The sequence below is a fragment of the Acomys minous genome (assembly GCF_964271855.1).
Source record: "Acomys minous genome assembly, chromosome: 13".
NCBI lineage: Eukaryota > Metazoa > Chordata > Mammalia > Rodentia > Muridae > Acomys > Acomys minous.
Window position 1 is genome coordinate 100,596,000 of NC_140495.1, and position 23,761 is coordinate 100,619,760.

General features: G+C 38.9%; 1 protein-coding gene across 1 annotated transcript in view; it reads left to right on the forward strand.

Annotated features, from left to right (window-relative positions):
* PCDH15 (protocadherin related 15) overlaps positions 1-23,761 on the forward strand; it is a gene marked incomplete at its 3' end in the record, with an annotated part of 1,334,501 nt that overhangs the window by 794,007 nt on the left and 516,733 nt on the right. Inside the window, exons 5-6 of the mRNA XM_084754693.1 lie at positions 22,262-22,276; positions 22,758-22,823. Coding sequence (XP_084610819.1) covers positions 22,262-22,276; positions 22,758-22,823 — 81 coding nt within the window. The remainder of the gene's footprint in view (positions 1-22,261; positions 22,277-22,757; positions 22,824-23,761) is intronic.

A 23,761-nucleotide genomic window follows, 5' to 3' on the forward strand; every position in this document is an offset into this window, starting at 1 on the left:
GATGGCACAAATCATGTCCCTGCCAGAGCATGAGATACATTATAGTTAGCTGCGGTGGACAATCTGAATCAGCCCCAAATCCCACACCTGGAATTAAAACAAAAACGTATTCATATAACATAAACTGTGTTTTTAAAGTAATCACCTCCAAAAAAAACATCAATGTAGTGCACTTTTATCCCACAATTGCTTTGTTTCAAGATTCCTTAGCTTCTTTCCTTTGCATTTCTAGAATTAATACACCATTTATGAGATTTCAAGTTCCCAAATACACTATTTGGGAAGGCTACTGATTTTAATTGATAATCTTATAATCTGCTACTTTGCTGAAATTGTTTAACAGCTATAGATTGATCTATGGATTTCCATTTGAAAGAGGGATAAATGGTTATAAGAGAAAGCAGTGCCTATCACAGTATCCTCAAAAATTTAAATATAATGAATTACTCAAACCAAATGAGTGAAAGACTTGTTTAATAAAGTCTTTAAGACATTGAAGATAGAAAATTGAATTAAGACATCAAAAATGGAAAGATTTCCCACTCTCCTGAATCAAAAGGATCAGTATTTTGAAGATGGCTACCCTACCAAGCCATTGTATAATAAAAAAGGCAATACTAGTTAAAATACCAAAACAATTCTTAACAGAAATTGAAAAAAAATAATTGTCAGATTCAATGTGTGTGCTACAATCTAAACAACAGAGAATATGTAGCTATTAAGGGACTGGGGAGGAGAATGTCACAAGGAATGAGAAACAGAACTTACTGTTCTGGCCCAATAGGAGAAATTAGAAGAAGAGGCTTACATGGTGAGAGGGAAAGTAGAAAAGAATAGAGGAAGAAATACGGGGAAAAAAAGTACATCTAAATAAAGGCCGTGAAAATCTGCTCCTGTAGAAGCTTCCTAAAATATATCCATATTTGAAGGGGGTCTAAATGGAGTCATCAACTAATAGGAAGAACAATGTCCCATTTACATATCTTAAACTATCCTAAAACCACCAGTACCAGCAATGCATCATACCGTGTTGAGTCGTGGGCAAGAAGGGCCCAAATGAAAGTCCCGGTACATCACAGGCTGTTGCCAAGGCTGTCAGTTATTCTCTGCAACCTTATGGCTAGCCCTGGTGGCAGAAGATGACATTTATGTCATCAATCACAGAGAAGTAGAGAGCTGGTGTCAAACAAGTTTCACCTCTACTGAAGATACTTCATGGCGCTGGAAGATGGTCTGCATGTTACTAGGGGAGAAAGGGAGTCATCACTACAACCCAGCTACAATCCCCGCAACATACAACAGTGATCTGCCAGTAATATGGACTGGTACAATCATGACGCAAGTGCTTTGGGAGACACCTACTATTTTGTAAAAAAAAAAAAAAAAAAATAGACTTAAGGCCTATTCAATGAAATTGAACACAGACCTGACCCTGGGGAAGTGTCTAAGAACCTGGGACTGGATAGTTTGTGGGCCTACTTGAAAACCTACTACTATTGTTCTGCTAAAGAAAACGTGGCGATCTAATGACTTCTGTGGACATTCTGCTGTAACCCTGGATTGATGCCTCAGGCAACCCATATCATCAGAGAAGCTGCCTTCTTGCAATACAGTAGCATAGAGACCCACGGCTGCATAATAGTGCAAGTACAGTAGCATAGAGACCCACGGCTGCATAATAGTGCAAGTACAGTAGCATAGAGACCCACGGCTGCATAATAGTGCAAGTACAGTAGCATAGAGACCCACGGCTGCATAATAGTGCAAGTACAGTAGCATAGAGACCCACGGCTGCATAATAGTGCAAGTACAGTAGCATAGAGACCCACGGCTGCATAATAGTGCAAGACTCGGAGGCTTTGAAACACTAAATCTTCAGTGGCATATCTTGTTAAACCCATCTCCTCAAGGCTTTGCAAACTATGTAGAAGAGGAGGCGGAAAAAAAAATGTAAGAGCCAGAGGTGATGGATGTCTGTCTCCAAGGGAAAGTATTTGTCTTCCGGAAACAACAGCGCAGACGCACCTATGGACTCAGAGACTGTGACAGTGCGTACAAGGCCTGCACACGTTCAAACCAGACAGCATCCCAGCATGAATAAGGTTGAAAGTGTACGCAAAGTCCCAGCTCTAACCCAGAAGCTGTGTGCAATTGATCCCTGTTGGAAAAGAAAAATCGTTTTTCGCCAACAGAGTCTCACGGGGTATACCAACCACAGGTCAGAGCATGCGCCCTACAGAAGACTAGCTGGCTAACACAGGAGGAACTCAAGGGTACTTTTGTGGGATTTTATGTTTCCTTCTGTTCTGTTTGGCTTTTGCATTTACTTTTTGCTTGTTTATTTTTATTTTCATTTTTATGAATTTTTTTATTTTTTTTGTTTTTTATTTGTTTGTTTCTTGTTTTTGCTTGCTTTTAGAAAGAGAGAGAGAAAATATAAAATTGTATGGATAGGGAACTGGGTGGGGTCTGGGAGAGATTGGGTTGGGGACAATACTCAAATTACAGCTTATGACAAATGTTTTTTCATTAATAATAAAGTAATAAAAAATGTGCGGTGATTTTAATAATCTTATAACATGTGGACATTTGAGGGAGTGTGTAAGTATGCTATTTCCCACAATGCTAGGGTATGTTTCATTTTTAACACAGAAAAGTGATCGTGAAGCAAAAAATTATTCTCATGTAAACGGAAAAATATAGCCTATGTCTCCATACACACTGTCAAAAGTAAATAAAGGCATTCTTTGGCATGTTAAAGTTTATATATGTTTATCTTTGATACAAAAGTCAACTTCTAGAATCTATTTGCATCAAGTCACAGAGTGATATTCATGAAAATATTCCTTTTGGGTACTAAGAGGAAGCAAAATCTCCTAAATATGAAAGGTTTTAGTACTATGCACACTATAACACAATGCTCATGAAGCAATAACTATGTTCAAAGTACTCTTGGGAATACTTGGGGTCAGAGATCCCCACCTAAAATAATGGATTAACGAAAAATATTAATCATTCTTAAGAATTCGGGGAGCTAATGATTATGGCAGTTTGTTTACGGAAGCAAATTAACCATGTACAAAACCTTTTTATGATCAGACATCAGACCATTGGCAGGAAATCCTAACAGATGCTCAGAGGAGGTCATTTCCACAGCAGGACCACATAATGAGTCAACCCGAAAGCTCATGGTAACCAGTGCCCAGCTACAATACCACAGGGCACTGCAAGAGAGGCAGTAAACTGGGTCACATTAATGAATTCTTTTTTTCAAGAGACATCAAAAGAAATATGTTCTTGTGACCTATTTTTTGTTTCTTCTTTAGAGAAATGTCCATTCAGGCTTTCTCCCTATTACTACTCGGGATTTTGTATTTTAATTATTCAGCTGTCTCGTGTCATCATAAATAATAATACTGGGCCTATATCAGATATATGGTTTGAACATGTTTTATTCAAATGTGTAGGCTGTCATTCCGCTGTATCATTTCTTACTTTTGCTGTGCACCGTACTTTTTAGTTTAAGATAGTCCCACTCAGTTATTTCTGAGTTTGCTGCCTGAGACTTTTGTGTGATGTCCTACAATTGCCCAGGGTCCTTCCCTGTCTGTTGTCTTTGAAACACTTATAGTCTCTGAGATCATATTTAGGTCTCCTTCATTTTGTGCTGATTTTAGTTCATTTCACTTATTTGCCTGTGGAAATACAAGTTAACTAGCATCGTTTGTTGGAAGGCGGATTCTTTGCAGGTTTTCTTAACAAGGCTAATGGTAAATGGGTTGTAACTCAGAGTCTCTGCTAGATGTCACCCTACCCCTATCGAGATGGATAATCAGTAGTGGGTACCATGTGGGGCATACACCAGGCAAAGGGACACAGTCCCACAATTCCATGAATTGATGGGGGGAAATGAATAGAAATGAAAGCCATCCCAACCTATCTCAAGAGAAGAGTAGGCTACATAATGACAAATAGTGGCCAATGTGTAGAGAAAAGGAACGTCTCCTTCATTTCTGTTAGAGAAAAGGGCAACAGGTTAGTCAGAAAATATAACATTATAGATCTAGAGATTGAGCAGGTCTAAAGACCTAAGATGTAATATGCTGGGTATATGTAGCACAAAGAGTAATGTAGTACAAAGAGTAGCACAAAGATTCATGCTAAATCAATAAAATTATCTACACACACACACACACACACACACACACAAACACAAACACAGAGAGAGAGAGAGAGAGAGAGAGAGAGAGAGAGAGAGAGGGAGATCCTCTCTGTGATATTATATTAAAATGTGGTCTTTTGGCCTCATAGGAGCATTGAATTAATCTTGCTGTGTATTTTAAATCTCAGACCCACCGGAAGTGACAGAAAGAGAACTCAATAGTGAATCCCACACCTACAAGGCAATGGTCCTTTTTATTTCAATTATGTAGAGCCTAACCTAATCATTTGTGTTACTCGAGTTGAATACTGAATGAATTTAAAGTTTAAAATAAATGAAATTAGAAAGTGGCAATAGAAAAAAAAATAAAATAATTGAAAGGAAAGTAAAAATGTCAAAGAAACTAGGCACAAAATGACAAAAAAATTGTTTTATAAACAACAATAGCTTACTACTCTCTTATTTTCTTATGACACTGAGTTAACTAGATAAATAAATAAAAAGTGACAATAGTAATAATATAAATACAATAACAACTCTTTAATTTATTGACCTAAGCAGGCACCATCCTAAGTCATCTCAATTTACTGGCCTTTACAACCATAGTTTAGAGTGACCATCAGCCTGGATGTGACTCAAATAACATAATGAAGCATGTATTTCAGCTCATGTTTTGGGAGAGTAGAGTCCATCACGTTGGCTGGTCTATGAGAAAGATGGTCACCTGGTGTCCAGGCAAGAAGCTCAGAGATGAATGCTGTTACTCATCCCTTCTCCTTTTCCACCTTTTTATTCAGTCAAGAACTCTAGGCCACAAAATGGTGCCACCACATGCAGGGTAGCTCCCAACTCCCAACTAGTGGTCACTAGTATTAACAGGGACTTGCAAAATTGAGGGGAAGTTTTTAAATATTTTCTGTTGTAAGATCCATACATAGTTCTCCATCAATAGAAATATCAGTACATGTGAAGACCAGCTAAAGACATTGCAAACCCACATCAGATTCCAGCTCCTACAAGCTAATAAGTGCTATTCAAGTGAACTGTACAGTTTGGCTTAGTTTCAAGCTTTATAGTCATGTTACTACACTCCTACTTATCAAACAGGGCTTGTTTAGCATCAGCAGCAAGGAGGGCATTCCCTTCCACCTCCATTTATGTCATCTTTGATGAGAGGCCACCATCAAATTCCCATCTCTCCTTAGGCAGTTCAGGAGGTGTTTGTCGCTTTGCTGTTGGGATTTCTGCTGGAGTCAGAGTTCATCTTGTCCCCATCCACTCCAAGAGCACCAGTGAACTTGAGCAATGGCTTGCCCTTTATAACTGACAATTTCACATGAGAGTGACAAACTCTGCCATGTCACATGATTTATCCCTAACTAGAAGATATTCTGAGATCAAACTGATACCCATTAGGTGAGAGATAAATTGTCACTTTTCCACCATCAGTCTCAGAAAGTGACAGCAAGGACTAAAACTGGAATTTCTAATGATGGAATTCTATCTAGTAAAGACAAGGTCTCATTGGGCAGGAAATAGACAGTCCAGATTTTCCTTAAAGAGAACATTAGAATTTACACCATCACAGTAGTGATTAAAAATGGAAACAGGGCCCATTGGCCAGGCATCCTTATCCAGATGGTTAGTGCCAAGCCAATGGGAGACTGTGTCGTGCAAAACAAGGTGAATGGTGCCTGAGGGGTGGTACTGGAGTTTGAACACACACACACACACACACACACACACATACACACACACACACACACACACACACACACACACACACACACACTCACACACACTCATTCACACTCACACCCACATAAACTCAGCAGCTTACATCGTTCATTATTAGACTTTACTTTGAGAGAGTTAAGAAACTAAGGGTTTACAGGGTAAAATAATACTCTTGTGCTTTAAAATAAATAAAAAATAAAACTATCATGATAATCTGGGGAAAAATAGAAATGGAGACATTAAAGAGACTCCAAAGGAGTTCAGCTATCTGAGTGTTTTTGAGTGTTGTTAATGTGTGTAGAGTATGTTTAGCTGTAGATGCATGCATGAGCAGAAGTTGACTGGAGGTGTTTTCCTCCATCAGTGACCACCTTACATTTCTGAGACAAATATCTTGAGTGTGTACTAGACTGGCACACCAGAGATCTATGGGAGCTGTGGCCACCATTCTAAACTTTTATGTAAATAACTTAAGTCTTCTTGCTTGTACAACAAGTACTTTCCCCACTGAGCCATCTCAGTAGCCTTCTATTTTTTTCTGAAAGAAAGGGCCACATATAAGAAGAAAACAATTCTATTAAAGTCTTTGCTATCATAGTTGTTGATAATCTTATTCTTAAACACCATCAGAACTTTAAAGATTCTGATAACATTAATTCAGAGTATTATTATTAATGATCTGCCCAAATTGTCCACATAAAAACTGATTAATAATTAGGAATGCCAGATAATTAACTTGAAATCAAATGCATGCATGACATAAATCTCCTTAGGTATTTAGTTGCTGAGGTTCAACTTAATTCTTAGGGCTGCTGTTCTTTAAAAACTGTTGGAAATCCACGGCATGCAGAAATCTGTGAAGTCTCCCAGATTTAAACAAAAAAAGACCATTTCATAATAATCTCTTTCTGAACGGCCCAAGAAAAGTTATCAATGATTAGCACTCTCTCTAAGCAATAAATATATTCTTTTAGATCAGTCGTGTCATAAATATTGCATCTTCTTTTTAAAATATTACATTTTTTTCCTGGAAGTTTCATGTGCTTTCTGAGTTAAAGTATCAGGAGCTACTTCCGCATCTCATGCCATGTTTAGAAGAAGAAATGATTGGCTTTGCATGGATAGGAATAGCCTTGTGGGAGGGGGGGTTCAAAACCCTTCTGATTCTACTTTGGGAGTTGTGAAAGCGAGAGGGTGCCTCTGCATGAGCCTTGAGTGAAACTGCCTAAGCTTGTTGTTGATTTCCCAGGAAGGAACTCACAGCACATTTGCTCTCTAGATGTACAATCAGCCATAGAGAAGCAGAATGTGGCCAGGCAATGTGGCGCATGCCTTTAGTCCCAGCACTCGGGAGGCAGAGGCAGGCGATTGCTGTGAGTTCAAGGCTACCCTGGTCTACAAAGCGAGTCTAGGACAGCCAAGGCTACACAGAGAAACCTTGTCTTGAAAAAAAAAAAAAAACAAAGCAAAACATACAAACAATAACAAAAGGAGAAACAGAATGTGGATTTTTGAACGCTAAAATACTATCTCAGGTAATATGAAAAGTCAAATTAAATATGATTGAGACCACAGAGAAACACTTTATTTATGATCCAGAAGATCATACGTAAAATTTTACTTATGATCCAAGATCCAGATGGAATGTGTACCCTACCCACTGGATCTTGTGCCTGGGAAAAGAAAAGCATTGCAACACACAGTTTTCTCTTTCTCATCAGTGTTTCCATAACTGTCCTGGCATGAATATATTCTAAAGTAGACACTTGTGCCTTCCTACTGGCTCTCTGACTCTTGAAACAATGGCACCCAAAGAACTGGTATTTCCTAGGGCACCCCGGGCTGGGAAATGGAGAAGGTTGAAGCCTGGTGCTGGCTAGAGGGGAAATTGACTCACAGGAAAACATTATACATGATTTTTAACAACTTGCTGAGCATATTTTAGAAAAGACTGAGACAGAATGGTGGGTCAGTGATGGGCAGGACCACCACTGGGTGATGACTGCTTAGCTCTGAAGATTTCCTGTCTTCTGTTTAACCCTAAAGATCACGGCCATGGAGCATGAGCTCACTAGAATTCTCTTTTAAATCTATGTGTTCCTCTCTCATATTTTTCATTCTGACTTCCCTCCTCTCATCCCGTCTCTCTTACCACTTTGTCTTCTCTCCCCACATCCACTGCTTCTCCCATTCACTCCAGAAAAAAAAAAAAGCAACCTGTCCACAGGTTGATCTCACTAGAACGCTTTATTTTTCTCTACCCAAAGTGGCTTCACTGAATAAATTTCATTTCTTTATTTCCCACTACTATTGTCTTTTTCTAAGGATGAATGAAGAAAAATGACCCAATTTACATTAGTGGGCTGCCAAAGCCATGCAGGCTTGGACCTTAAGGTCCCTAATAACATTTTGACTCTCGAATTTATTTTGTTATAGAGGGCAACTTAGCAATGGATTTTCAAATGGGCCAACCAGAAATATGATGTATTATGCACAAAAAAAAAAAACTCTGATAACATCCCCCAATGAATTATTGACATCTTCTAGAGTCTTCTATTTAGGTTTTTGACTTGGGGCTATAGGTAACCCACTGTCCAAATTAGTTATAATATAGTTGTGCATAGCAGGACTCGGGGTATCAGAAAGGCCTGGAGGGAGCATTCCTATTTCTATAGCTTCCCTGTTCTTACCAATATAGGACCATGTCCCAGTCTCAGAGAAGAAATGTTCACTGTCCAGGAGTAGCATCCATTCTGACACTGTTGTCTTTGGATTAGTGCTGATAGCATCCTCAAAGCACTACACTGGTGCTGAAGAAGGGATTCTATGAGGGACTGAAGATTGTATCAGTGTGTATCTTAATTAACCAAAAGCATCAATCTTGGCCCTTAACATTTAGATAAGTTTGTTCTTTTTACTTTACAGAGAAAACAGGAAACCAGGCATGTAATTACCCTATTGATCATTATAAACATCCCTGTTCACATCTTTCTTTTTTTCCTCTCTTAGGTCAATTAACTATTCCTAGTGTTTCTTACAAATGTTTCAGTCATCCTTTGTTGCTTACAGTTATTTGCAGATGCCTGTGTTTAGAAACAGAGGTGTCATGCAGTTTTGAGGGTCAGTTTTAGTAGGTTGTCTATTCTGGGTAGGAGAGATTACACTTGTATTTTTTTTTCCCCTATAGTGTATTTTGGTCATGTTTTCTCCTCTCCTACCTCCTCCTAAATTCTTCCCACCTCCCCAACCACCCTAATTTATATTCAGTCTCTTTCACTTAAAAAAAAACAATTATCCTTTTCCCCTTCACAGGGAGATCCTTGCATCCCCCACCCCTTGAGCCTTCCTTGTTACTTAGTTTTTCTGGGTCTATAGATTGTAGCATGATTAGTCTTTACAGCTAATATACACTTATAAATGAATAGTACATGCCTTGTTGTCTTTCTGATCTGAGTTACCTCACTCAGGACAATCTTTTCTAGTTCTATCCATTTCCCTGAAAATATCTTGGTAACATTGTTTTTAACAGCTGTGTAATACTCCATTGTGTAAATGTGCCACATTCCACATTTTATTCATCTATTCTTCAGTTGAGGAAACAGAAGTTGTTTCCAGCTTCTGGCTATTATGAATAAAGATGCTATGAACATAGTGGAGCAATTGTTCTTGTTGTAGGATGGAACATCCTTTGGGTATATGCCCAGGATGGTATAGGCAAGACACCTATTTTCAGATACCAATTTTCAGAGAAACCACCATATCAATTTACAAAGTGTATATACAAATTTTCACTGCCACCAGTAATGGGGCAGTGTCCCCTCTGCTGCACATCCTTGCCAGCATGTGCTGTCACTTGTGTGTGTTTTTTTTTTAAATCTCAGGCAAGTGAGGAGTATAAGATGTAATCTCAAAATCATTTTGATTTTCATTTCCCTCGTGGCTAAGGATGTTGGATAGTTTTTAAGTATTTCTTGGCCTTTTGAGATTCCTGTGTTGAGAATCCTCTGCTTAGATCTGTACCTCATTCTTTTAAATTGGATCATTTGGTTGTCTGGTGTCTGAGTTCTTTAGTTCTCCGTCACGGGTAGAGTTGGTGACAATCTTTTGCCATTCTGTAGGCCGCTGTTTTATCCTATTGACAGTTCTATTGCCTTACAGAAGCATTTCAGGTTTATGATCTTAGTGCCTCTGGGCTTGGTGTTCTGTTCAGATAATTGTCACCTGTGCCAATACTTAGACCGGGGGGGGGGGGGAGGTGGGGGGTAGAGGCGGGTGGGGGGGTCAGTGGGGATTGAAATGAGAGGGATCAGGCTGGAAAGAGGATAGAGAAAATACTGAGAGAAACAGATGAAATTCGGGAGTTGGGGGACATTTGAGGGGTGAGGTAGAAACCTAATGTAATTGAAACTCCCTAAAATCTATGAAAGTGACCCTAATGAAGACTCCTACTAACAGAGGATGTGGAGCCAAAAGTGGCCATCTTCTGTAACTAGGCAAGGCCTCTCATGGCCTGTGCTGGGTGGGTGGTGTTTGTTTACCTGTGCAGAAAAAAACACATAGGCTTATTCAATTCCTGCATTTATGCTCAAAATGAAGCAAACTGCTGTTCCACGTGATAGACTGACTGGCAAGGCACCCCCTGGAAGCTACAGTACTATGTAATTACTATGTAATATGAAGTCATTTAGTGCAGGGCACAGCCTGATGGCACCCGTTTGATATATATAGCAGATTTCAGTCAAATGTTACAACTTTCGAATCTGATCAGATCTCGTTGTTCTGGGGGTATTTCTCATTCCCCTAGTATACACAGTGACATTTGCATGTGGAAGCTTGGCAGGAGCTCCTCCGAGTTCAGGGTCATCGTCAGCTCTTGCCATAGCAGCTGCAGATTCACCCCAAGGGTTCAGCAGATGACGGGAACATCTCCATGTCAACCAGTTGGAGATACATAAGAAATGAGACTTTTGAGTTGAACAATAGCGCTAGCTATCTATGGCTTTCTCTCGGTCTGTCATTTAGTGATATGCAGTTACAGCCATTGGAAGGTTCCATGAGAGAGACCGTTGCCTTGACAGAACCTTAACCCAATTTTGGACCTGAACTCAAGAGGTTTAATGCAGATCTTACATTGGGAAGGACTGATTGGGTTTGTGGGAGTATAGGGTTGATGACAGTACCCTAAGGAAATAGGCTATTGATAACGAACTATTTTGTTAGATGAAGAGACTATTGTCTCAGGTAAATTTATCTATAGATTTTTCTTTTCTTTTTTTAAAGATTTATTTATTTATTTATATAATAAATACTATATATATATATATATATATATATATTACAGTGCTCTGCCTACATGTACACCTGCATACCAGAAGAGGGCATCAGACCACAGTATAGATGGTTGTGAGCCACCATGTGGTTTCTGGGAATTGAACTCATGACCTCTGGAAGAGCAGTCAGTGCTCTTAACTGCTGAACCATCTCTCCAGCCCTATCTATAGATTTTTCATGGGGAAACAAATGAACAAAAATAATGAGGCTCTTTGTCCTTTATAGTGCATTAAGCCACTGATGGTATTCTGGAATCCATAACTATTCGTCAAGAACTTTCACCTGAGCAACACAGCACACAGCTGACCTGAATTCTCTTTACTTTGCATAATGGTCACTGGACACAAAGCGCTCTCTAGTTATGGCTTTCTACGATTTAGTAATATATGGCTCAAAACATTGTAGCAATTTTTGAGGAAGATAACTCTCATTATCACCTCAACAAGTAAGGAAACTGAGATACAGTGTGAGTGACCGTCCATACACAAGGCTTCATTAGATGTCAGTCAATCCCAAAGAAACTAGAGTCGAAGGCTGTCTTGTTGAGTAAAGGTTCTTATTGTTGTTTTAGTGTTAGCGTGTGTGTGTGTGTGTGTGTGTGTTTGTGTGTGTAGGATAGAAGTTAACACTCAGAGTCAATTACTCTCCTCAATGTATTGTTTTGTTTTGTTGTTGGTTGTTTGGGTGTTTGTTTGTTTGTTTGTTTGTTTTTTGGAGATGGGGTTTCTCACTGAATCCAGAGTTCACCAAGGTGGAAAAGCTGGCTAGCAATGTCCAGGTCTCTACCTGTCTTACTCCCTGTATCCTGTCTTGGATTATAGATGTGAGCTACCATGCCTCTCTTTTTTGTGGGGATCTGAACCCAGCTAGGCATGCTTGTATGGAAAACACTTTACCAACCGAGCCATCTTCCCAGCAGGATGCTGTGTTTTCAAGGGCTGTGCAATAATGACTCTAACACATTAATAATGTGTTGAAGAGGGGCAATAGAGATCTGACATTGACACTGAGGAATTTTACATACAGAGCTCTCTTCTTCTTACTTTTCTGTCTGCAATCAGTGGAAAAGGGTGTGACAAACACCACAATCCTCAAAAGAATTTTTAAAATTTATCTAATGATTGAAATAAACCAATTGGTATCCTGCATGTATTCATTTTGATAATCAATATAGCCTAATTATAAGAATCTTGGTATTGTTTAATGGAAGATATAATTAATGATACAAAAAGGGAGAATTTCAATGATGGTTTCATCAGATTCCAACTAAATTAACATATATCTATATTTGTCTTTAGTAATGTGCTATATGAAAGACTTGGAAAAATTAAAGTGAATGAGATTTTAATTTCCATTTGTGAGCTTTAGTTCAGTTAAAATTCTTCTTAAGATTAAAAAACAAATTGACTATTTTCCTTCAAAAGCCTAGCATTGAAAGTGAGTATAGATTAAAATATAAGGATTTTTAACAAGGTTAATACAATTTAAAATTGCGACTGAAGATCACAGAGGATATGGTGGCCTGATGTGTTTCAACATTGCTTAGTTCAGGCACATTTTCAAAAAAGAGAAAATTGTGTCATTTAGAAAGCCAGAGAAATATAAGATGGCAAGGTAAAAATTGAGTTTGGGTGACTACACTTTCTTATGTAAAGATAATTATTTTACTATATTTGCCCCTAAATTATCCTTTTTATTCATTTTCCAATTGAATAAATGTTCACTTAATTCCCTAATGCCCAAAGCACCCATATATTAAAGGCAGCTGATACGACACATTCTGCTTCTAGGTTAACATCTTTTTTATGTAGTGCTGAGGCGGCATTGATGTTGTGATGCTGCCCGGGTGAAAATCCATTCCTGTTTCCTGCTCACGTGCTGTGTGTGTGCCTGTGGCCTTCCTTTAGCACTCAGAGGAATTTGATATTTACTAACTTTTCCACATTAAAAACAATCATTTCTCTTGGGGATGTAGCTCAGTGATGTAGAACCCCCATGCAGCTCTGAATTTCATGCCCAACATGACCAAATTAACTCACTAAATAACAAGGGTTTTTGAAGAATAATGTCGGTTTGTGTCCTAATGAGACAAAAATCCCAAGCCTGGTAGAAGCCTCTCTGTAATAGTAGGACCTTTATGTCCTTATGTCCTGGAGGGTTTTCCAAAATGTCACATCAAGAACCCTGTGTGAAAGAGGCGTGTTTTGTGGAATATGGTTATAATCCAAGACAGATGAAGCAAGAGTATAAAGAGTCGAAGATGGAACCAGGTGTGGTAACACATACCTGTAATTCCAGCACTCAGGGAGGCAGAAGCAAGCAGATATTTGTGAGTTCAAGGCCAGCGTACTCTACAAAGTGAGTCCAGGACAGCCACTGCTACACAAAGAAATCCTGTCTCGGGGCTTGGGGAGGGGGGTAAGTAAAGGCTAGATAGCCTTAGTTAAAGAGTGAAATGGTGTAAAAAAAAGAAAAAAAATGAAAAACAAACAGTAAGTGTGTGGAAATAGCACACCATCAACAAGTAATATTCTTGTCAAATGAAAATGGCAGTGCATTCCATGAGCTGTGAAAGACTTTTTAACACACACAACTAACAAACAACTGGTTGTCAGGAGACACTTTTCAAAAGAGGCCACTCAGTGTAAAATACAACAAATATTTCACAAAAAGCATGCTCATTAAACACATAAAATTTCCAAGCAGGAAGAAAACTGAAAAATTAAGAGCATTAAATGTTATCAAATCTTTCAAACAATAAAAAGTTTATACTAATTTTTACAAGGAGATGTCTTCAAATTGCCTTTACCTATGAAAGTGATACAAGTATTTTGAAAAGTAATTTGCTGCTAAATTGGCAAATTTAAATATGCACAGTACCGACAGCCCATTTCTGCCACTAGAATGCAACACTTGGAATGTTCTTCCACTGAGCTGGATCTCAAAACAGTAATTGTTGTTTTTAAGCTTTTAATATTGGAAGTTTTTATACCATCCCAGGATCAGAATTTATATAATGCTTCCAAATTATGTTGTTTCTTATTACTATTGGCCATAACATCAAAATTGATGATTTATTTATCAAAGATATAATGCTATGTTCATGTATGTGCTCTGCCTGAACTTTATGTGTACCACGCATGTACAGGTGCCCGCAGCAGCCATAGGTCATGTGATCTTTGAGGCTGGAGTTAGGGGCTGCTGTAAGCCTCAGATGTGGGTGCCGGAAGCTGAGCCCTGGTGATTAGCAAGAGCAGGAAGCACTCTTAGCTGATGAACCCTTTCTCTAGCCACTCTCAAAGATTTTTAAGCAATACAAATACATGTTTGTAACAGGATCGTGAGTAAAGTTCTGTGTGTCTTACTATACATGACATGTAATATATAACGTGACAAGTAACCCAGAAAAATCAGAAACTAAACAGTTATTACAGAGGAAAGATCAGAAGAGACAGAATAATATCTGATCGTGGTTGTGAAGTTTCTCCTGGAACCCCCAATGCTATAAACCCCAGGAGGATGCCCTGGATATAGGTGCCGCGACACTAATTACCTACGCATTCCCTACATTGCCCGCTCAGCCTCACTTTGAATCACTAACTACCTTCCTTCTTACAATATCAGGGGAGCGTATTTTTCCTGACAGATCGCAGCATCAGTTCTGATGCCAATGAGCATGTGTGGGAGCAGCACTTTGATGTCCTCAGGTTTTAATACTATGAAAATAAAGCCAAGAATAACAGCAAACATAGAAAGAAGAAAGCATAGACATATGCAGAGTACGTGCAGATAATGATAATCTAATGAAATTGCATATAATTATTTACTAGTATAGTTTAACGATAGTAAATATGTGTGTTATTATTCTGTACTGATATAATATCTGAAGTAAAAATTTTGAGACAAATGGCCTTCCCTTAAAATATTTGTTACATAGATTTACACATTTCTTTCCTCCTTTATTTCGTCTTTCTTCTTTCTTCTTAAAAATTACTACATTTCTAACAAAACCTTCTAGCATTTTCTGTGCTGAAACCCTCGACAAGTTAAGACTAGAACCCTTTATTCATAGCATTTGTTTTTATTACAAGTGCTTCAGATACAATTATCTCTAAAACAAATCTCATAATTTTCTATTATATAAAGAGTGGGCACAAATTAAACAGTCTATGGTAAGCTAAGGTCGGGGTTATGCCCATAAATTTGTGTAATTTGCCATAAAAAGACAAAGCTTTTCTAGGAGGCAGGGGCATTGCTCCAGACAAATGTGCTTTTGAGTTTTATGTGGTTTGATCATTTTTACTCCCCATCCCAGAGCTCAGACTGAACATGTGCTTTCCCGCCCTTCCCTTCAGCCACACGGGCTTCACTTTTGTCCGTGTTTTCTAGTTTATTCTCAGCTTTTTCTAAGACAGGACAGATATTTGAGTTCATGACATTCTATTGGACTCCTGCCCTGATGCATCCTTTTGATTATGGCAAACCAATACTTTTCAGGTAGATACCCAAACTTTATGGGGAAAGTAAATCGAGAGGATACAAAGTCTAGTAGCACAGGACTGATAGGCAATCAGAAGAGGTCATCGTCCATTCTGCTAATACTTTGGACATTCTGAGAAAGTCCATCTGAGGCCTTTGCCAAGTCCAGCAAAGGGAGACTTGCACAGGGAATGAAAAGACCACCCCCACCTCCGACCCCCACCCCCACCCCCATCCCCCACCCCTGGTGATGCTTCTGATGTTTTATATTTTCCAAGAAGGTCCTTCTCAGTCTTTGTACTGTGCCTGCCTTTTCTAACCATAGGGAAAACTTGATTCACAGTACTGTGAATGAAGGCTGATCCGAAGAAAGACCGAGAGCAGCACAATTTTAATAACGTGTTCATGGCGCGTACTCAGTGTGTAAAGTGTGAGATGCGCAAATGTGATGGAATGAAATGAAGAGTTTCAGCCCACAAGGTCCCACAGACACCATCAGATCTTCAAAGTCCTGGCCATCTATAAGGGTCTTGTTTATAAATGAGCTTTCAGTGGAAGGATTTGCAAGAGGACACTTGAAAATATCGTGGCTCTATGCTAGGGTCGTTTCAGTTTTTTTGGTTTGGGGGTTGTTTTTCTGTATGTGTGTGTGTGTGTGTGTGTGTGTGTGTGTGTGTGTGTGTGTGTGTGTGTGAGAGAGAGAGAGAGAGAGAGAGAGAGAGAGAGAGAGAGAGAGAGAATGCATTTTTTATCAATGTGTATCTATAAAACAATGCAAAGCTTGCATAATGCAACTTCTTACTTTCGAGACCAACTACATTTGGAAGTCTCACAAATTTAAAAATTAATAAGTAATAAAAAATGAATTTCTTTTAAGCTTTTCTTGCCATAAAGAATCTTAATTTTAGTAAATAGTACTACTTGTAATTATCCATATGGGCAGATTCCTAAGACTCTCTCTCCCTCCTTTCATACATTACATCATATCCACCAATTTTATTTTATTGTTTTTCCTTTTTGAGACAGGGTCTCTCTATGTAGTCTTGGCTATCATGGAACTCACAAGGCTGGCCTTGATCTCACAAAGATGTGCCTGCCTCTGCCTCCCCCTCAACTTATCCTTTTTTTGTTTGTTTGTTTGTTTTAGTTTTTCAAGACAGGGTTTCTCTGTGTAGCCCTGACTCTCCTGAACTCACTTTGTAGACCAGGCTGGCCTCGAACTCACAGCGATCCGCCTGCCTCTGCCTCCTGAGTGCTGGGATTAAAGGTGTGCGCCACCACACCCAGCTCAACTTACCCTTTTTTAAACATTCATTTCTTTATTCACTTTACATCATGATTGCAGCCCCCTCCTCTCTTCCTAGTCTTGCCCTCCCCATACACACACACACGCATTTCAACCCAAATTTGGAACACACTTGCCAGCAAGAATTTTCTTGCTGCTCAGAATATCTTGCATGAGACTACTGATTAGAATTGACTCCCATTTTGCTTGCTCTCTGAGATGGTTATGATGCAGGAAGAAGGTATTCACTGGATGGCATAATGTCAGGCATAAACTGGTGACATACAAAGACACTGCCAGCACTTTGCCTCTCTGTCATCATATGGAGAGAAGAGAGATTCATTTGGGGCTTGCGATTCCATGCTCGGACTTGTCAGCAGCGACTTTCTGGCCTGCCCACCCTGAACAGGTTATTACGAGTTACTGTGTCCAGGGCAACCCTGAGGAAATAGCATGAAATGAATAAAGAAGCAGTGAACCATCTCTTGTTCGTTGATATTTTACTACTTTTCTGGTTTTCCTTGTTCCATACCTTTCTGCTTTAGTCCCTGCCTGACCTTCCCTAGATGTGTGTTCCATTTGGTAATAGAACCTCAAATTTCGTTCTCTGTAGCAGAAAAAATGAAGAGACTCGTGGCTGGCTAAGATCCAGGCAACGAGCAACAATCATCAGCCCTAAACAAGACCTTATGCAATTGAGCCCCTCTAAGACTCGGGGGACATTGTAGATGGGAGGAGACACATGTATAGAAGAGTTGGAAGACAGAATAAAGGACTGCAAAATGCCAGACTCCACAACCATTGCAATAATTAGTGACACACCACACAAGGCCAGCTCTACCAATCTTGTCAAGGAAGTGGCAGGGGCTCACAGGGTCCAAACCTTTACCTCTGAAAGGGAATTTTAAACAAATTGCTGAGCCAATTGGACTGCAAAGGGTACTTCCAAAAACATTATCACATCACTAGTTGTGCTGCTTAGTTTCCTGTTAGCTTGACACAAGCTCTAGTCAGCTGCGAGGAAGGAACCTCAATTAAGAAAATGCCTCCTTAATATCACACCGTACACAACCAATATAGGGCAATTTCTTAGTTAGTAATTGATATGGTGTGTCCTAGCCCATTGTGGGTGGGGCCACCGCTGGATTGGTCGTCTTGGGTTCTATAAGAAATCAAGCTGAGAAAAGCCACGAGCAACAAGCCAGGAAGCGGCACCCCTTCGTGGCCTCTGCATCAGCTCCTGCCTCCAGGTTCCTGACCTGTTTGAGTTCCTGTCCTGACTTCCTTTGGTGCTGAGCAATGGTGTGGAAATGTAAGCTGAATAAGCCCTTTCCTCCCCAAGTTGCTTCTGGGCCATCATGTTTATCCTATCTATACAAGCCCTAACTAAGATGCTAGCCCTGATAAAGTCAGTGGGCCACAAAAGCAAAATGCATAGATGTAAATGTGAGAATAGATTTGTGGGGAGCTAGTGTGGACAGGGGTAGTCGGGAGGTGGGAGGTAAGGGTGGTCAGTATGAAGCATAGTCATGTAAATATTTTAATTAATTACAAATAAACTAATGAATAACATTTCCTTCATATCAGTTATCTGTATATATAGTCAAACTTTATCTTCTAGTCACATAAAATACACTTTTATTCTTCCAACAGCTTCCCTGATTATGTTAAGTAAAAAAAAAAAAGTAAATATAATCTTAAAAATTAATACATTCTTCTAAGGCTACAGTAATAAAAATAAATCAATATTTTCCATTTAGGTAAAAAGAGAAAATATGTCAGCACACTAACAGGTAAAGCTGCCAGATTAAGTTTTTGAAATACTTCACACCTGTAAAACAGATGTGAAATTAAAATGAATGTGTTGAGTGTTACCAGTAATTAAAGGCTTATCATTTTTCTTCTTTTAGTCAACAGTTTGCTTTAAAAAAAAAAAAAAGTAAAATCTTAGGCATATACATAATTGGCTTGTGGCAAATAATTCTATTTAAACAATGGAGGTATGTCTAAACAAATGCGGAGGACCTCCCTGCTTGAAGAATGTGATCTCAAATACCCAAATACCTGAGCTGGAGAAGTAGCTTTGAGCGAATTTGTAGAACCATGGTTGCACATTTTTACATAACCTCAATAAGAATAATTAGAAAAGAAATTAGCAAATTGGTTTTAGGAATGTCTTGGATATAAGCTGTTGTGACTGCTTTTCATAATGTGTCCCGCACACCATGTTGCTCTTGGACATTTAAAATATTTTATTTTTATTTTTTATTTTACTTTATTTATCTAAGAGGTCTCAGTGGATTCTTTTTTTTACCATTCTCAAGAGACATTAAATGAAGAAGCAAGAATATTGAGAGGAGAGTGGATGGTTTGGAGGAAAGTAAATCTAGAGTGGAACACACACACGGACACACAAACATACACACGTGTGTGTATGTATACATATATATATGTATAAAACTAAATATAGCCTACTTAATATATATGTTTCTTGTTTGTATGCTTTCAGGGTCAACCATTTGGTACTAGATAACCAGTTCGTGTGCTCTTCTCGGGGGAAGTCCATTTCTCCGCTCTTGTGGTTCCTTAATTGCTTGTATTTCTTTGTATAGAGCTGAGGCCTGAGAGCTGCTTCTCCTTGTTAACATGGAATGTCTTTGGTGTCATCCTAGTTAACCTTGTGTTTAGATGATCTTGTTGTTTCTACCCCGTCTTCCCCAGTGTCCCCCCATTGTGACTGAGAGAGGCCAGACTTGGTCTGGGACTAAGTAACAACTGAGTTTTGATTTTGGAGTTCCTGCTTTGAAATTACAAGTGCAGACATTGTCTGGGCAATGGAACTCCCAGAAACCTGGCAGGAAAAACAGTGTGTCAGGCATTGACACTCAGGTGACAGTTGTCATGTCAGGACATGACAGAAGCGAGCGACCGATTTAACTGGTTTTCATTGAAGCTACACTGTTCGATATTAAAGGGATTTTTTTAGAATTGGGTGTTCTCCCCAAGCTGCCTCCTCTTCTGGGTGACAATTACAGTTAGTAGCTGAGTCTGAGTGGTCCTTGGGCTAGAGTCCAAGGGGAATGCCTCACTGTATGTCACTACATGACTGCCTTCTGGTTCTCAACCCAACCAGTTACCGAACATTAAAGAACACATGGTATGGGCTGGAGAGATGGCTCAGAGGTTAAGAGCACTGCCTACTCTTCCAAAGGTCCTGAGTTCAATTCCCAGCACCCACATGGTGGCTCACAACCATCTAAAATGAGATCTGGTGCCCTCTGCTGGCCTGCAAACATACATTCAGACAAAACACTGTATACGTAATAAATAAATAAATCTTTAAAAAAAAAAAAAGAACACATGGTATATACTTAGTATGATGACACATGTGTAGAATAAGCTACCTTAACATTCAAGTATTAACATTCATATCTCACATTTAGTAACAGATTACATGTTGAAAATATGTAAGGCCCTGAAGAGGTTGAAAGTTTTCAGCATGGAGGACAAGTGTGTGGTTTAATTGAGACAGTAAAGAATAAACTAAACAAATGGGAGAAGTCCATCTCTCAGGTCTGCACACCAGCAACTAACTCACCCTTCTTATGGCAGGTGGCTTCTTCACAGGCCATAGAGAAAGGCACCAAGAAAGTCCAAATTGTTTCCTAGTGTTCCCTTTGATTTCAGTTAGGATACTTTGTACTCAATAAATCATTGCCTAGCGCATCCAACGTTACTTTCTCCTCAAGACAATTCTAAATAAACTTATTAAAAATGTTTTCCTGCATTTCAGAGCTAATTATACTTTCATGAATGCATCATTTCAAAACAAACACGAGCTGCTTTGAATAATGTTATTAATAGATTATGTGTCTGACAAATTTCACTTCATTAGTGTTCTGTGTTTAAAAGTAATAAAGTAAAAATAGGTTAGGCCAACCCTGAAATATTGGTTGGACATGATAGTGCTTATTAGTTGGAAAGTAGGAACTATAATAGATCTCACTGTGAGGAAGTTGAGTTAAATTTTTACTTGGTGGCTTTTTCTGCTACTGAGGGGATGCAGTAAGTCTGGACAGCTTGGTTGGAAGCATGCTAGAAAGGAGCTGTGAACCATGGTTCACAGAAATTCAATGATATTCTCCCAGAACCAGCTCTTGTTGGGCACAAACTTGGTCTGAAGGAACAGATACACTTAGGAACGGGGCCTCTAGGAACTTTCTCTGTGAGTGCAGAGGGGGCAGACAGAGTCAAACTGCTGGAAGATGCAGGAAAGAGAGAGAGAGAGAGAGAGAGAGAGAGAGAGAGAGAGAGAGAGAGAGAGAGAGAGAGAGAAAGAGAGAAAGAGAGAGAGAGAGAGAGAGAGAGAGAGAGAAAGAGAGAAAGAGAGAGAGAGAGAGAGAGAGAGAGAGAGAGAGAGAGAGAGAGAGAGACGTAGAGTTACCATAGATATGAACTGTGAAAAGGAACTCTTGAACACTGACAAAGACAAAGAGGTAGAATTACCACCGGCCTCTGAGCTTTTTCACTTCAAAAGAGAATGCATATTCACTCACAGAGCTGTGCCTCCAAAGAATGAGTAACATATTCTGACCTACATAAAAGCAGCAAACGTGTTTAACAGCAAATCTTGAAATCACCTCCCAGATACCACACGTGTTAGCCATAAGTATAAAGATAATTTCCAGAATGCATATAAGTGTGTCGTTAACATAAAAATACGTGTAGACACACTTCATCCTCTGTGTAACTCCAAAGAGTGCCTTCTGATCCTGAAATGTGCAAGCAGAAACTTGTAAGCTTAGCCTTCGCTTTTTTGTGGATGTTATAATACTATTTTTAGAGCCATTATTAAATAATACTGAGTAAGCTAAGATGAGTGTTTAAAATATGAATTCATTATCACATCTGATTGACAGACAGTGCTCTGAGGATTCCAATGTCTGGATAAACATTTTCTAAAGCAATTTATGTTTTTAAAATATCGTATAAATGCACTTTATGTTATGGTCACATTAATCAAAAATACTGCTAACTAGTTCTATGCTAATGGCGTGCGTATATATTTCCTAATTTTGGTACTAATATCATATTCAAATTATAGAGTCTGCTGTGTCCCTTTTTCATAGGTCATTAGGTAATTCATCTATTGCTGTATAATGACTTATCTGCAAACCTCTTGCTAAATATATACATGTCTCCTTTCTTCCTTCTTTTCTTCTGTTTTCTGATCTGCTCCCATGGGTGACTCTGTACTTTGACTCCAGACTGGCAGTACGAGGGTAAGGTGACTCATACAATCTCTAGCACCCCACAGCCATCCCTTGTTTGTTCGTTTTATTTTGACTTTATTGTTTTTAGGGCATTATTAAAATTCCATTCACTCTCTTGTGCCCTTTGTCACAATTAATTTCCAATTACGTTTGTTTCTGTTGTGGAGCTTTCCCATCACTTATCCCGGTAATCATCGCTCTATGTTATTTCTCTGCATTAAATTATCCTTCAATTATGTCTGCCTAGAAGGACTGCTGTTCAGTCATCTTCTCTGATTTCACAGTAAGGCTTGAGTAGCGTTTGGCTATCATGTCACAGAATCTGTGTAGGCCGTGGAAAATGTTTCTTTTTTTTTTAATAGTACAACACTTAAAATGCTGTATATTAATTTGATGGTGAGTTTTTAATATCAGTGTATATGTGTGAATTTAGTCTTAAATATGTTCTTTTGCACTTGTTAATTATATCCTTTGCTTATCTTTTCTCTAGATTGCAAGCTAGCTAGGGGAGGACCACCAGCTACCATCGTAGCCATTGACGAAGAGAGTCGGAACGGTGAGTTCTGTATTTACCAGTGCTGTCTAAGACAAGAAGTTCTTTTTGTTTTAGCATTTGGTTTGATTTGATCAAAGACTCTACATAAAAGCTTTTTCAACATCCATAAATGACTCGCCTTCAATTTTCTGTCCGAAGCTTTATAATATATTGCTCCTAGGAACGCTTCATTTGGATTATGTCATGAAAGACTCTTTCGGTGGACATGTCTTCAGTTCTGTGTGAGCATTGAATGATCTGGATTATCCCAAGCATGAATCATACATGTGCTGGGATGTCTTTGTACATAGGTAGAGTTGACAGTCACACACAGAATCATCTAACAGAAATACAATATGTTTCCACAAGGAAGGGACCATACTGTGAGTCCTTCTGTAATCTGGTAATGATTGAGGCTTAAAACTGGTGAGGTACAGTGGGTGAGCAAGGCTAACAGGGAGCCTGCATTGTCTTAAAAGAAAGCTAAAGCTGACAGGGGTGGAGGACGTGCGGGGAGCCTGAATATTCACTCCATTCATCCTGTCTGTGGTAATTCAAAATAATAGTCATACTATACACACACACACACACACACACACACACACACACACACACACACACACACACACAAAGACTACTTTCTCAAAAATAAAAAATATGAAATTTTATTCTGGAACTTTCTCTTCATGTGCCTCAACTTTAAAATAGTCATATAAATTCCTCCTCTATTGGGTCATATGAAGACGGTGAAGTTTGAAGCCATCCTGGGCAAGAGTGCTCTGAGCATTTCTACACTGTACGTCTAAGTGACTTTCCTGGGTCACTTCCTTATTACTTCCTGTAATAAGGAAGTTTTTCTTCTGAAATTATACTTTAAAAGGATTGTGTTAAGTGGATCATTGAAAAATTGCTTTTTTCCCTGTAATTCTAGTTAGACTTACTTTGAGACCAATATCAAG